Below are 12,794 nucleotides of genomic sequence, written 5' to 3' on the forward strand. Positions count from 1 at the left end.
GTTGTCTTTTTTTTTTTTTTTCCTCCTTTGACTTTTTTGCTTTCTTGCAGTTCTTCATAGAGGTCAGCAGATGGTGCCTCGACCTGCCATAAGCAACAGTGACGATTATTATGCTTCCTATTGTGCAGCTCGGGGACCAGAACCAGCCCTGATGTGGTGCTATTATACCAGCATTGCTGCACAGGAGTGAAAATACATGGGAACTTAGCATAAAATTAAGGATTTTCAAATGTAGATCAATTATCTGAATCATTAAGTTTTAAATACTTGGTTTTTGGTTTGAAGGGCTCATGAAATCAGCTCACCAGAAGTTTGTTCTAACCTTTGTGAAGCAGGCATCAGAACATGATTGCACCGAGGTCATAAAGGGGTGGACAGGGTCAACAACAATAACCAGGTAGCCTCCGACATGCAAATGAACCCCCCCCCCACTATTACGCCATCAACAGTTGATACAAGGCTTGATGGATCCATGCTTTCATGCTTGCATTTATCCAATTCTGTGTTGCCCATGTGAACTGTAGTTCAATTTCCTTTTCTTGACACAGGAAACCCACACCGGGTGTCACTCCTGCTGCAATCACCATCTGCATCAAGACTTGACGTATTGTCCATTCAGAGATGCTCTTTTGCACATCTTGGATGAGTGAGTGGTTATTTGGGTTACTCAGTTTTCCTCACTTCAAAGCAGTCTGGCCATTTTCCTCTGACGTCAACAAGGTATCTTCACCCAGAGAAATGCTGCTCACTGGATGTTTTCATTTTTTTAGGCCATCTTCTGTGAAGCCTAAAGATGGTTGTCTGGGGCAGGCTGTCTGACAACCATACAAGTCACTTATATCACTTTTGTTCCCAATTCTGATGCTCAGTTTGAACTTCAGCATGCCATCTTCACCATGTCTACATATTAAAATGTGCAAAATGAGGTGACGGACACGTCTCCCAAGAAATGTGTGGCTCGAAAAGAACCACAAGTGAATCTCCGTTTAGCAGCTGAAACAGCAGGTCCTAGTTTTAACAGGTTTTGCAACACAGCTTTCAGGAGTGTACACTTGCATGTAATCCACTTAATCTTCCGAAAAGTTTAGCAAATACAATTTTGTGCATTGGGCTCACAGTGTGTGAGCCATGCGCAGGTTTTTGAGATCTCTAGACGTCACCTATCAGTTTCTGACCTCTGCATGGTGACATGTTGGTCTTTTGAGGCCAGAAGTGTCATATTTGGATGAGAGGGTGACTAATGCACCAAACTACTAAAACACTTAATATTCACTCACCAAAAAAGAATCATAAATGTCCCAGATGGTCTATATTAGTCAAAAAAAACTCACATTAAAAATACTTCAAAAGGAACCACAGCATAAACACAGCTTGCGATGATCCACCTACAGGTGGAAATGAAAGCAGCCATGCCACCTTCAGTTATAAAACACCACCTTCTCTATAGTTATTGTGAGGGCAGAAATAAGCCACAAAGAATGAAAACCAGTCTTTGTACCACGCTGTGAAAAGTTCATCTAATCTCTTAAGTTTTTTGTTTTTAATGTGGAAGTCTGACTCTCTTATAGACCCAGCTTCAACTGGCCGCTGGAGGAACTGCAGTTTCTGGCTCTCTGATGTGGTTTTAAGTTGAAGTCAACAAAATGTTAAGGAATCGTAATATTGCAGGATTAAAAATAAACTAAACTATAATACCTTAGAATAAATGGAAAAATAGCTAGTTAGGCTGTTAAAGCCCAGGCTCTTGGAGATATTGTGGTGGCATTTGCAAGTTAAGCCAAAGTCCTTATAACGTCCTTGTCTATAGAGCTCCTGGATCCCCATCTTCAGTGTATTTGACGGACATCACACACTTGAGTTACCATGGCGACAGAACCCCATGCATAAAAGAAAGTCAGCCTCATCTCCCTTTGACAGACAGGACTGGATTTCAGCCACTGCAGCATCAGCAACACCAGCAGCAGCGACCGATGCCTCTGAACTCCTCTGATGGAAACCGGACCACCTCCGCCTTCACCTCCAAACTGACCCCAGCTGCTGACATATGCGTGGGACTGGCCATCTTCTCCATCGGTATGCTGAGTTATCTGTTCTCTCTATTTCTGCTTTACCTGGAAAACAAAAATGCTGTTGACTATTTTTTTGATAAGCTTAATTCACGCCTTTAAGTTATAAAAAGTGCTTTAATTTCCACTAAATATAAAGTATTTAAACTTTAATCATTTCATTTTCTTTTTCTTTCCATTGGTTCGTTTTCAGTGAACTTCTCAGATCTTATATTTGACTTTTATTTGTCTGCAGGGCTCAGTCGCTCATTAAACTAGTTACACTTGACTAGGAGCGCTGAAGGTGTGCATTGCAATAGCAGTAACTATAAGTAAGGATTTAACCTGTATTGTGTTGTCACTCATATAAATGTGTGCTCGGTTTGCCTCTAAGACGTCAATAATCCAGTTATTCTGCATGGTGGCTCTCACTTTGATATGTACGACCTAAAAATGAACTCCTAGCATGTCAGACTGCTGGGCAAATAGTGCAAAGTGCCCATAAGAAGGTTATTCTGCTAAAGATGGTTTTCTTAGATTTTCCACACAAGTATACAACATCTGCCGACATCAGGTGATTCTCAAACTAATGAGCAACACTCATATTAACAGCTGGATATCGCAAAATAAGAGGGAAATATTTGTTGCTGCTCCAAAAAGTCAAGAACAAAAAAAATTGTTCCTATTTGTTGTCCTTGAAACACAGTGATCAAAACAGGAATCTTGGCTGAAAAAATCAAAATGTATTTGCTTATGTGAGTTTTGTGGAATTTATTTTGTTTTTTCAGGGGAAAACAAATCGCACTGATGTAGTCAGAAAGCCTCAGTTATCAAATATGATACCCTCGGCATTAAGAGTTTAAGTGTGTTGTATTTTATTTTTATGTATACTTTTATATTGCTTTTTTAAATTGCCTTGAGGCATCATTGTGAGCCTATGTTTTTATCTTTATATTAAACAACATTGACATTATCTGTAATTAAATGTGCTATTTAAGTAAAACTGACATTGGCATATCTGATGGGAACATTTTCCATGGGATACGCTCACTTTAAAGTAATAACGATGCCCTTTTGAAGGTATAAAATATGTAAACATTTTTTGCTTTGTCTCAAAAACTTTCTAAATGTTTGCTAACATTTTGGTCATAGCAATTATAAAAATAGTGTTGCTTCCAAAGAGGCCAAATGCTAAACGAATGCAGCAGTTTCCTTCTGACCTTCTTCCCGGTGCAGCTCTGCTCTCTGTAATGGGGAATGGGCTGGTGCTGGTGATCTGTTACCTCAGGAGGAAGAAGATGGTGGGCTCGGAGCTGCTGTGCGTCAACCTGGCTGTTGTCGACTTCCTCAGCTGCATCTGCTTCTACCCGCTCGCCATCCTGTCCTCCTTCCACCACGCCTGGCTGGGAGAAAACATCACGTGCGTTTACTACGGCTTCGGCTGCTACATCTTCGGCTTGTGCGGCATGTTCACCATCACTGCCATCAGCATCATCCGCTACCTAAAGACCTGCTACAGCTTGGCTTACGGTGAGGACTGTTGTTGTTAGTTAATAAGAATTTGATGCTAAGAGTAGTAGTTTCATGTAACTCATGTCCCAAATGCCCCCAATCTTGCAGTCTCTATCCTTTTTTTTGCCTTCTTGCTGTAGCTGTGTGGCTGAAAGGAACCAACATCCGCCTCTTGTGCTGTGCTATCTGGCTGGTTGCTACAGTGTGGTCCAGCTTCCCTCTGTTCGGCTGGGGCGAGTACGTCCCCGAGCCTTACGGACTGTCCTGCACAATCGCCTGGCAGGGTTATCACACCTCTGCCAAGGATGCCTTCTATGTCATCTGCTCCTTTGCCTGCTTCACGCTGGTTCCCGTCCTCCTCATTGTGGTGTCGCAGTGCAGGATCCTCTACAAGGTGTCCCGCTTCTCCTACTTGCTGTCTGCTAGGGGCATCCGCAACAACCTGCGCCGCGCTGAGAAGCGGCTCTCCATGGTGAGCTTCAGTCTTTACATTATATCTGCAGACTTGACAAACACACATGAACTGAGAATGTTGAGAGAATCCAGTCCAGGCAGCGCTCGAATTTGCTGCTGGGTGCACACCAACAGGAAATTCTCCATCAGTGTTCGAATAGTGCCAAAAATGACCACCCGTGTCTCTTCCTGATAACTGATCCTTGGCCTCATCATCAGATAACTACACCAAACTAGTCAGGTCATATGAAAGAGAACAACCCGAATATCCCGTGAAAAACATCACTCAAATACCACACCTGTAATTTTAAAGAAAAATTAATATATACTAGCCTATAAAGTGAAACCAGATGCTTTTCATATTGAGCTCAGCTCATGTTGTCTATTCACACTGGGGAAATGATTAAGTGACCATGCAGCAAAGGATATTGAATAAGGAGGTGGCACGCAGGAGGAAAAGAGAAACACCACAGAGAAGATTCAAGAATGTAGTGATGCAGGATGTGCAGAGGTGTAACAGAGGAGGATGCTAGAGGCAGGATGGAGATGGAGGCAGATGATCCAGAGAAATTAGAGAGATTTTTTTTTCCATTTACATGTAAAACTATGTTCGGCACACAAGGCAAAAACTTTATAAGAATTAGAGTTAAATAAACTGTCTTTATAGAGTTTTCTCAATATGCTTTATCTTGCAAAGTAAAAACCCTGCAATATATTAGCAGCTGGTGACAGTGGGAAGGAAGAAGTCCCTCCTGACAGGAAGAGGCCTGCAGCAAAACCAGGCTGGGTGTGAACCATGAATATTACAACAGCAGGGTATGGCATTAAATGAAAAACAGGCTAATAATTAGTATTTACATGCTAGTTGCCAGTTATATCTCCTTTCCTTTCATATGGGATGGTCCAGTGTATCTTAAAGGAGGTAATAAAGAAAGCAATGAAGCATCTTTCTTTAAGTTTTGGAGCTTTTATAATTTCGAACCTTTCTCTGTAAAATTCTCACTTTGACCTCGTGGCATTAGATCAGACTTTATCAGTTATAGAGGTATCACAGTACTAATGCATTGTGAAGGTCGTACAGGCATTCACATCTTTTACTCATCAGTCATTACTCATTGCTTTCATTTAGCCCTCTGTGCATTTTTATTGTGGTTGGAGATCGGATCTAAACTTAGATCTTCTTGGAGTTTTAAGGCAACAGCATATCTTGGTATGTAACAGGGTTTTGAACAAAGCTGATAATGACATGTATCTGTTAGAGACTTTGAAGCTGGAAGAAGAGCCTCCAGCGTTATCTCAGAACTAAACATTTGAGCCTCTTGTCTCTCCAAGTTGAGTCACACTTTATACTTGACTTGTCTTTTGTCTGTAGAACCTTTGATTTTGAATGTTTGACTGTCCTGCAGTTTATCACAGATACATTTCAGCCACATCAATCGATGTATTCTTCCTCTGAATGGAAGGGAGGATGTAATCAGTTCCGTTTGTCTATTTGTGTTTGTTAGCACTCTACTGTCCACAGGATTTCACATTTCTTTGTGATGGTAGATACCAATAACAGCTCAAGCTGATTTAAATTTGCTGAAAATCCCCTCGAGGTCACAACAAACCAACTTTATATTACTCACAATTTTTTATCGATTGTCTTCGTATTTTACAACAATCTAAACCTTGGGGGATACGAGTACCTAGGTTGGTTAAGCATTTGACCTTGACCTTCACTATTAGCACCCGAGGTCAAAGCTGACCTTGAAAAAAAATTCAAGAAATCCAGAGTACCAGGAGAGAGCCCACGAGGCCCAGAACACAGTGTGAGGCCCAGATGACCAAGAGGTTGTAGGGAGGAGTTGCCTCTGCTATGTTTTTTCTATTAATATTTAAGGGAACGGAAATGGGTTCATTCCAACCACACGAGATGGAAAAGATAAAGTGAAGGTAAAAATAACAAAAATATCGTTATATTTAAAAGAAACTCGTGTCGCTTTAAAAATAGAATTAGTGCCATAATTTTTTCCTGAACACGTCAATATTCACATGACCGTACGAGATCCGTTACTAGGAAAGTGTAGACATGAAATATTCAGTCTGCTGCACCACATGATCTTTGCTTTGTTTGAAAATGGATCGTTTCATAGGAAACAAGTTATTTGTGTGTCAGAGATGATTCATCAGGTCTCTGATTAGTTTCCAGTGTACTAACTTACCCTCTTTACTCTGTCGCTTCCCCTTCCAGATGTTTTTCTGCATCAGTTTGGGTTTTGTAATTGCCTGGGCTCCCTACGCTGTCGTGTCCTTCCTTTTCATTTTCCACAAGGAGCACCGGTACATGGCTCCGGAGGGTTTCGTGTTTCCCGCCCTCTTCGCCAAAAGCTCCCACATCTACAACCCATTCATCTACTTCTACTTCAACAAGACTTTCCAGCGGGAGCTCCACCGGCTGCTTCTCTCAACCTACCACAAGCTGGGAGGAAACCGAGTTGGGGTCCACGTTACCACAGCCCATCAGGCTCCATATTCAGCTCCAGGAACAAGGATCCAGCCAAAGAATAAATTGGGCTCGTCTCAGGGTGGAACTCAAAGCAAACATAAACGCAAAGTACTGCAGAGCAGCAACAACCACGACAGGCTGGTGTACACCTGCTGGGGCTCCACATCGAAGAAAGCCTCCACCATCTCCAATAATAAACCTGCCAGGGCCTCCATGCCTATCTCTATATAAACAAATTAATTAGGAGTCATTTCACTAATGTTTGAGAAATTGCTGACTTCATCATGTATCCCAACAACCATTAGTCTAACCCACGTGGGCCAGGGTACCACGTAGTGTTGCATTTGAGTTCACTGAGATGAGCAGTTCACATATTTGGGCTAATTCTGTGTTGCCAGTGTTTCCCCTGCAGTGGCCGCAGCCTGCACCACTCTGTGTGTGTTGGGGAAGTTTTACAGTAAGAAACTTTTACCAAATGTCATCATCTATGTGGTCTTAACTGATCGTAAAGAAAGCTGAAGAGGTAAAAACCACATCAAAACTGTACAGATATTTTTTTTTTTTTGCTATTTTGTCTCGTTTCTTGACTCGTGTTGTTTGGATGAGCAGCTCTTGAGAAAAGCTGCGACCAGTCTGCCCGTTCTGCACGACTACGTTTTGAACACACACTCACACACAATCAGTGAATGTATCTTTGTCGCTGTCCTCTTTTTCAAACAATAACTTGCCTGCATGTGATACGTTTGCAGGCTCTGTACTGCATTTGCTGATTTTGTAACTTATGCGTGAGACTGTGAGAACGTATTTCGACCAGTGTGTGTCCAAATACTTCGACTCAGAGAGAAAGCATGTGAGGACTGTTCACAGGCGTCAGACGAACTGGAATTCAGCTTGACACTGGAATTTCATTTTTTTAAAACGAGACTTGCAGTCTTTGAACATTTATGTAATTTGGACATTTCAGTGTTTCATTTTTAATAAACTTATAAAACAACTCAAAACCTGTTTTTTTTTTTTTTTTTTTTCTTTTTCATTATGAAATATTGTTTCTTGGCATAGTGGCCATTGTTGTGGGTTTTTTAGGCACGTCTTAATATAAATGATTCATCATCAGTGTTTTAATCCCTATGTTGCCACACTAACAGCTAACTTCTGGGGAAAGCGGTGATGATTTGTCAGCCCAGACTGTGCCACGAAATTTCATCACAACTGGGGAAACCCAGTTAAATTGTTTTTTATTTAGTTAAATATTTTCTTCTGAAATAAATAAATCACTTCATCAGTGTGGAAATGTAATAATACCTCTGAATGACGACAACAACAACAAAGCCTTGATTATAAAAACTAATCATTATTGGGTGCCATTAATAATTTAAAAGGGACTGACTCTGTGCGTCTGCAGTACAACAGAATAATTGATCGGAAGTACAAAAATCAAAATTGTTGTTCAAATCGGTTGACAAAGACTGGACCACAAAACTGTGAATAGAGCATGTGAGAAGGTTACTTTAAAGATGAACAACACAAATCCTTGACAACTATTTTAAAAAGAACTGGTGTGAAGGAGCGAAAAATCCATAACCTCAAAGAATAAGACGGCTGGGATGACTTTAGCAAAAGAACAGTTCAACAAAGAAATATTAGGAAGTTATGAGATGGAAAAACTCCAACCAGACATGATTATTTACTGGTTCAAAGGCCGAGTCTGATCCTCACAGAAGCCCTACCTAAAGCCCAAAGAGCGCAAACTAAATACTAAACATGGGAACTCTGATCTTCAGTGACGCCATTCGTGTCGCATATTTAAAATAAACGCACCCTTCCTTGACATTTTATTATCTCATTATCAAGCTTATTCATTCACATTTAAGTGTAGCTGAAGTGTCTGGAAATTAATGAGAAACATTAATACAAGACCAGATCCATCTTAACTGAGAAAAAGGCTCCAAACCGGTCTATTCTCATTGTAATTATTTTCAAAATCTCTCAGGATTCTCGCATTTTTATTCAGACCATGCAGCTGTCTGAGGGTACAACAGCTGCATGAACCAAAGCAATAAAGTTTCCTCACAGAGCAGAAATGCGAGGCTTCGTCTCGTGTCTTAATGCTTGTCTAATAACTTAATAGCTTCTGAAATGGTGATCAGTGGCTAAACGATTTGTCTAGAGCTCCTGGGGTTTAGAAAGCTTATAGAGGCACTTCCTCAAATGACTTGTGGTGCCTTGATTTTTGTGTAAATGTGTCTCTAAACAACTGAAATTTCACAGCATAGTGAAGCACAGCAGATGTATTATTTCCTGTAGCGCAAAAGCTGAGCTATGAGAGGATACACATTGACCTTCCAGTGTAAATGAGCAACTGTTTGCTGTTTACAGTTTGTTCCCGTCTCACAGAATGGTCTAAAAACAGTTACTGCTTCTATAAAAAAAAAAAAAAGGATAATTATCAAAGTCATGCACGATCAGCTTGCAGGTATGCTAATCAAGCTTTTTGCAGAGGCTTTGACATTTGATGCTTGTGCAGACCGCCAAACAGTTTCCCACAGATTTTGTGTGTGTGTGAAGTTACATGCATGCACAAACAATTCAATTCAATTTTATTTATATAGCGCCAAATCACAACAAAAGTCACCTCAAGGCGCTTTACACACACATGCACAGAAAAAACAAACGGACTGAACGTGACCAAGAGGGCGACATTTCTGTCTTAGTGTACCAAAGCACCAAAATCCTGGACTCTGTGTTTCTATCAAAGCTCTTTGAAGATGAGCAGTGAGATGTGTAGCCGGTCTTTGTTTATGTGCTGGCGATGATGTAACCTCTCTTGACAATAGGCCGCATTGATGAGCCACAAAGCAGCTCAGTGTTTCCCTCATCATCCAAATCAGCAGGAGAGCTTAATTGCATCTCGCTGGTCTTCATCTGGAATATTACAATGACGCCAAACACTCACCAGAAAATGCTTTGAATGCTTAGCTATCATAGCTTTTTGCAATGCACTTGCTTATATTTGTTGGCTTTCATGTTTCTCTCTCTGCCTTCGTTTAAATGTCGTCGCACCTCCGTGTTAATCATTTGCTCTTTGTTGCAGTGGTTAGCACTGTTGACTCACACCAACAAGGTCGTGGGTTCGAATCCACTGCGCGGCTCTCTCCAGGTACTTCAAATGCAGACTTGTTAGGTTAATTGGTGATTCTAAAGTGGCCTTAAGTATGAATGTTATCATCTCTGACGACTGACGACCTGTCCAGGGTGTACGAATCCAGCCCACCTGTGACCCTCAATTGAAGCATTTAAGAAAATGGATGGATGGTTATTTTTCTGTGTGTTGTTTTGGTTTAATTTCACCTCAGTGTGCTCATATATAGTCCCGTCTTTGCTCCAATCTACTGTTTTTGTTTCTTTTTGGTACATTCTGTTTCTGTGTTTAATCATTTTTGCACACTAGTATATTTAAACACATCATCAATCATGTATTACTTTTAATTTGATTCGAATGTGATACTCTTACACATGTATTCACAATTTATACCATTTAAAAAAAAAACCCAATAAACTGTAAAACTTTTTAAATGGACTAAATTAGTACATTCTTAGAACAAGCCCATCACTGCCAGCAGACAGGAAAGATCAAACCAGTCATGAAAACAGAGGCCTCCTCTGAATTGGCCACATGCTGAGCTTTTGATAACTGCATGGAAACTTTTCCAAACAGGACTAAACAGAGTCCTCCAGGATCGTGGCCAGCTCAAAATCTTTACAGAAAGGCAAAGGTCCTGTTTGTTTGTTTGTGTGAATGTTTCCCTGCTGATAAATTAATTCTGGAGTTTCTGGAGCTTGTGTTTTCTTGCAGGACAGGTGTAATAAAGAGATTTCTGTCTGTGACCCATAGTAGGAAGGTTTGAGATTTCAGTGCTGAGTGAGGGCAAAATGAAAAAATAAACTGCGTGAACGGGGCTGTTAGCATACAGTACGTAGGAAAAAAGTGCAAAACCATATCTCAAGCTTTTAACACTAAGATATGGCAGGCCACCTACAGTAAACTGGCAGGCCAATCAAAGAGCTTTAATCAGAGAAGCAGCCAAGAGGCCCACGTTAACAGGTGGGAAAATCTGGACTCCCCAAATCTGGCTGTTATAGAAGAGCGTCAAGACAGAGGCCATTGTTGAAAGAAAGCCATAAGAAGTCTGCCACAAGCCATGAAGGGGACACAGCAAAGGTGCCCTGGTCAGATGAGACCAAAATTGAATCTTTGGGCCTTTATGCAAAACTGTACATTGATTTGAAAACACAATCCCAGCTGTAAAACATGGTGGTGGCAGCATCATGCTGTGGGCACACTTTTCTCCTGCAGGGAAAGGGAAGCTGCTCAGAGCTGATGGAAAGATGGATGGATGTAAACACGGGGCAAACCTGGAAGAAAACCTATTAAAGGCTGCAAAAGACTTGAGAATGGGGAGGAGGTTTGACCTTAAACATACAGCCCGACTTAAATCCTGTTGAGCACCTGTGGGAGGACTTGAAAACTGCTGTTCACAGACACCCTGCATCTAATTTGACTGCACTGGAGCTATTGTGCAAAAAAGTCAGAGTCTGCAGTCTGTAGATGTGCGAAGGTGGTAGAAACAGCCCAACAGAATTCAGTTAGTGTTACATCGCCAGTAATTAGGGCTAGGGGATGAGAGCCCTGTTATTCGTAAAACTTTTTGAACACCAAGCATCATTTTTCTTCCACTTCACTATTATGGACTAGTTTATGTTTGTCTATCTTTTTTTTCAAATATAAAGCAGGAAGTAAGTGTGTGAGGTTACGTGGCCAGATTAGAAATGATATCTTCAAATTATCTCGAGACACTTTCAGGCATTCGTGATGTCCTGATGTTTAGTCTGTCTGCTGTGAGATACCATCAGCTCTATCAAAATAGCACCTGAGCTGGGGGACTTTTTACAGTGAGTGGTTCTCTCTGCCAGAGAAATGACATTTATTATGTGCTGAAAAAAACATTTTCTCCTCCACAGTACACTGGCAAGCATGATTTCAAGTTAAAGGGATTGGCCCGACAATCAACCACAAAAGCCACAGGTTAACAGCCACAGCTGTGAAATTTTTCTGAATCACAAAACCTTCATGTTCTTTGTCTAGCAAAACAAAAGTTTTCTGGGAAAAGTTGTTTTTTTTCATCGTTCGTCTATAGAAACCATTAAAGGCAAGAATATAGTCTTTATTTATTTAATGTTTTGTAGTAGAACAAAACTGTTCTAATTTCTTTGTCTGATTATGGCCTTGAAAAGTGGCACAGTGAGAAATGGTGATTAGCTTTGTGAGTATTTATTGTGTTGAAATAAAAAGTTGTAGTCAGAGGTTTACATACACTCATCATGGGCATGAATGTCATGGCGATGTTGGGCTTAATATGATGCACAAGTTTGAAATTATTTTGGATTTCCTCTTATCCACACAGACTCATTGAGCTTATAGGACTTGATAGTATAACCTCTTAAGTAATCCGCACTGCTTAATCCCTCATGTCTTTAGTGGGAGAAGGGTAACTGCTTCACTGGGACACCTCCAGACAGCAACCAGGATCCCATGTGTAAATAAAAGATTTTAAATGAACTTATTCTTGTATAGAGCCTTTCTACTCTGGAGGACTCTTCAGTACTTCATACAACATGCCTTATTCGCCCAAGCACTTTTTTTTAAAATGCTGATGTGCTTTCTATCTAGCAGTCATACTCCGATGGATGCATCAGAGATTAATCCAAGTAATACTCTTCACCGCTGATGTGTCCAACTATATCTCCATGCCGAAAAGAAAGCTTTGCCTGCTGCATGGGTTCCATGGTTGGCTCCAAAACCGAGGCAAAATCAGTTCTGTTTCAAAAAGATCAAGATAGGGACAGCCACAATACTATAAAGCACAAGTCCCCCTGAAAAGTGAGAGTCAGGAATACGGCTACTTCCATCTTTCACATACAGTTTATGATATAGAGTAATGGAGGAGGTCAGGATGGATATGTGAAGCTATAAAACAATAGCTCTTTCCACAGGAACTTGCTGTTTGTTTCCTGTTTCAAAGCTTTGCGACACACATACTGTAACCACACTGGCAAATGTTCTTTAACTCAAATAAAGCATCCGTTTTTGAACAGAAAACAAACTTTTACTCCTGCACTGTGACATCATCACACGATAATTTATCTATTTTTTAACTTGTGGTTTGCGTGAGAAGCAGAACAGGAGGTGTGTCTACCGCTTGACTCTGATTGGCTACTTTTTATTGCACCACTCTTTA

The 12,794-nt window shown here is 40.7% G+C and overlaps 1 protein-coding gene across 2 annotated transcripts; it reads left to right on the forward strand.

Annotated features, from left to right (window-relative positions):
- The first annotated feature begins 76 nt into the window (after positions 1-76).
- On the forward strand, positions 77-7,489 carry opn8c (opsin 8, group member c). 2 transcript variants are annotated; one of them, XM_076873980.1, is made up of 4 exons: positions 77-2,073; positions 3,282-3,575; positions 3,698-4,029; positions 6,244-7,489. In XM_076873980.1, the coding sequence occupies exons 1-4, from the start codon at positions 1,971-1,973 to the stop codon at positions 6,727-6,729; spliced, it is 1,215 nt and encodes a 404-aa protein (XP_076730095.1). In that variant the 5' UTR covers positions 77-1,970; the 3' UTR covers positions 6,730-7,489. The 2 variants fall into 2 exon arrangements, with proteins under 2 accessions (XP_076730095.1, XP_076730094.1); XM_076873979.1 differs by lacking the exon at positions 77-2,073 and having other exon boundaries at positions 2,181-3,575.
- The last annotated feature ends 5,305 nt before the right edge of the window (positions 7,490-12,794 follow it).

This window comes from Maylandia zebra, linkage group LG15 (genome assembly GCF_041146795.1).
Source record: "Maylandia zebra isolate NMK-2024a linkage group LG15, Mzebra_GT3a, whole genome shotgun sequence".
Taxonomy (NCBI): Eukaryota; Metazoa; Chordata; class Actinopteri; order Cichliformes; family Cichlidae; genus Maylandia; species Maylandia zebra.

Excerpts from the sequence above, each read along its gene's own strand:
- opn8c (XM_076873979.1), top strand. The coding sequence starts at position 3,173 with ATGTTTGCTAACATTTTGGTCATAGCAATTATAAAAATAGTGTTGCTT. Across the intron at positions 3,576-3,697 it reads CTGCTACAGCTTGGCTTACG|CTGTGTGGCTGAAAGGAACC; the intron begins GTGAGGACTGTT and ends TTCTTGCTGTAG. Across the intron at positions 4,030-6,243 it reads CTGAGAAGCGGCTCTCCATG|ATGTTTTTCTGCATCAGTTT; the intron begins GTGAGCTTCAGT and ends TTCCCCTTCCAG.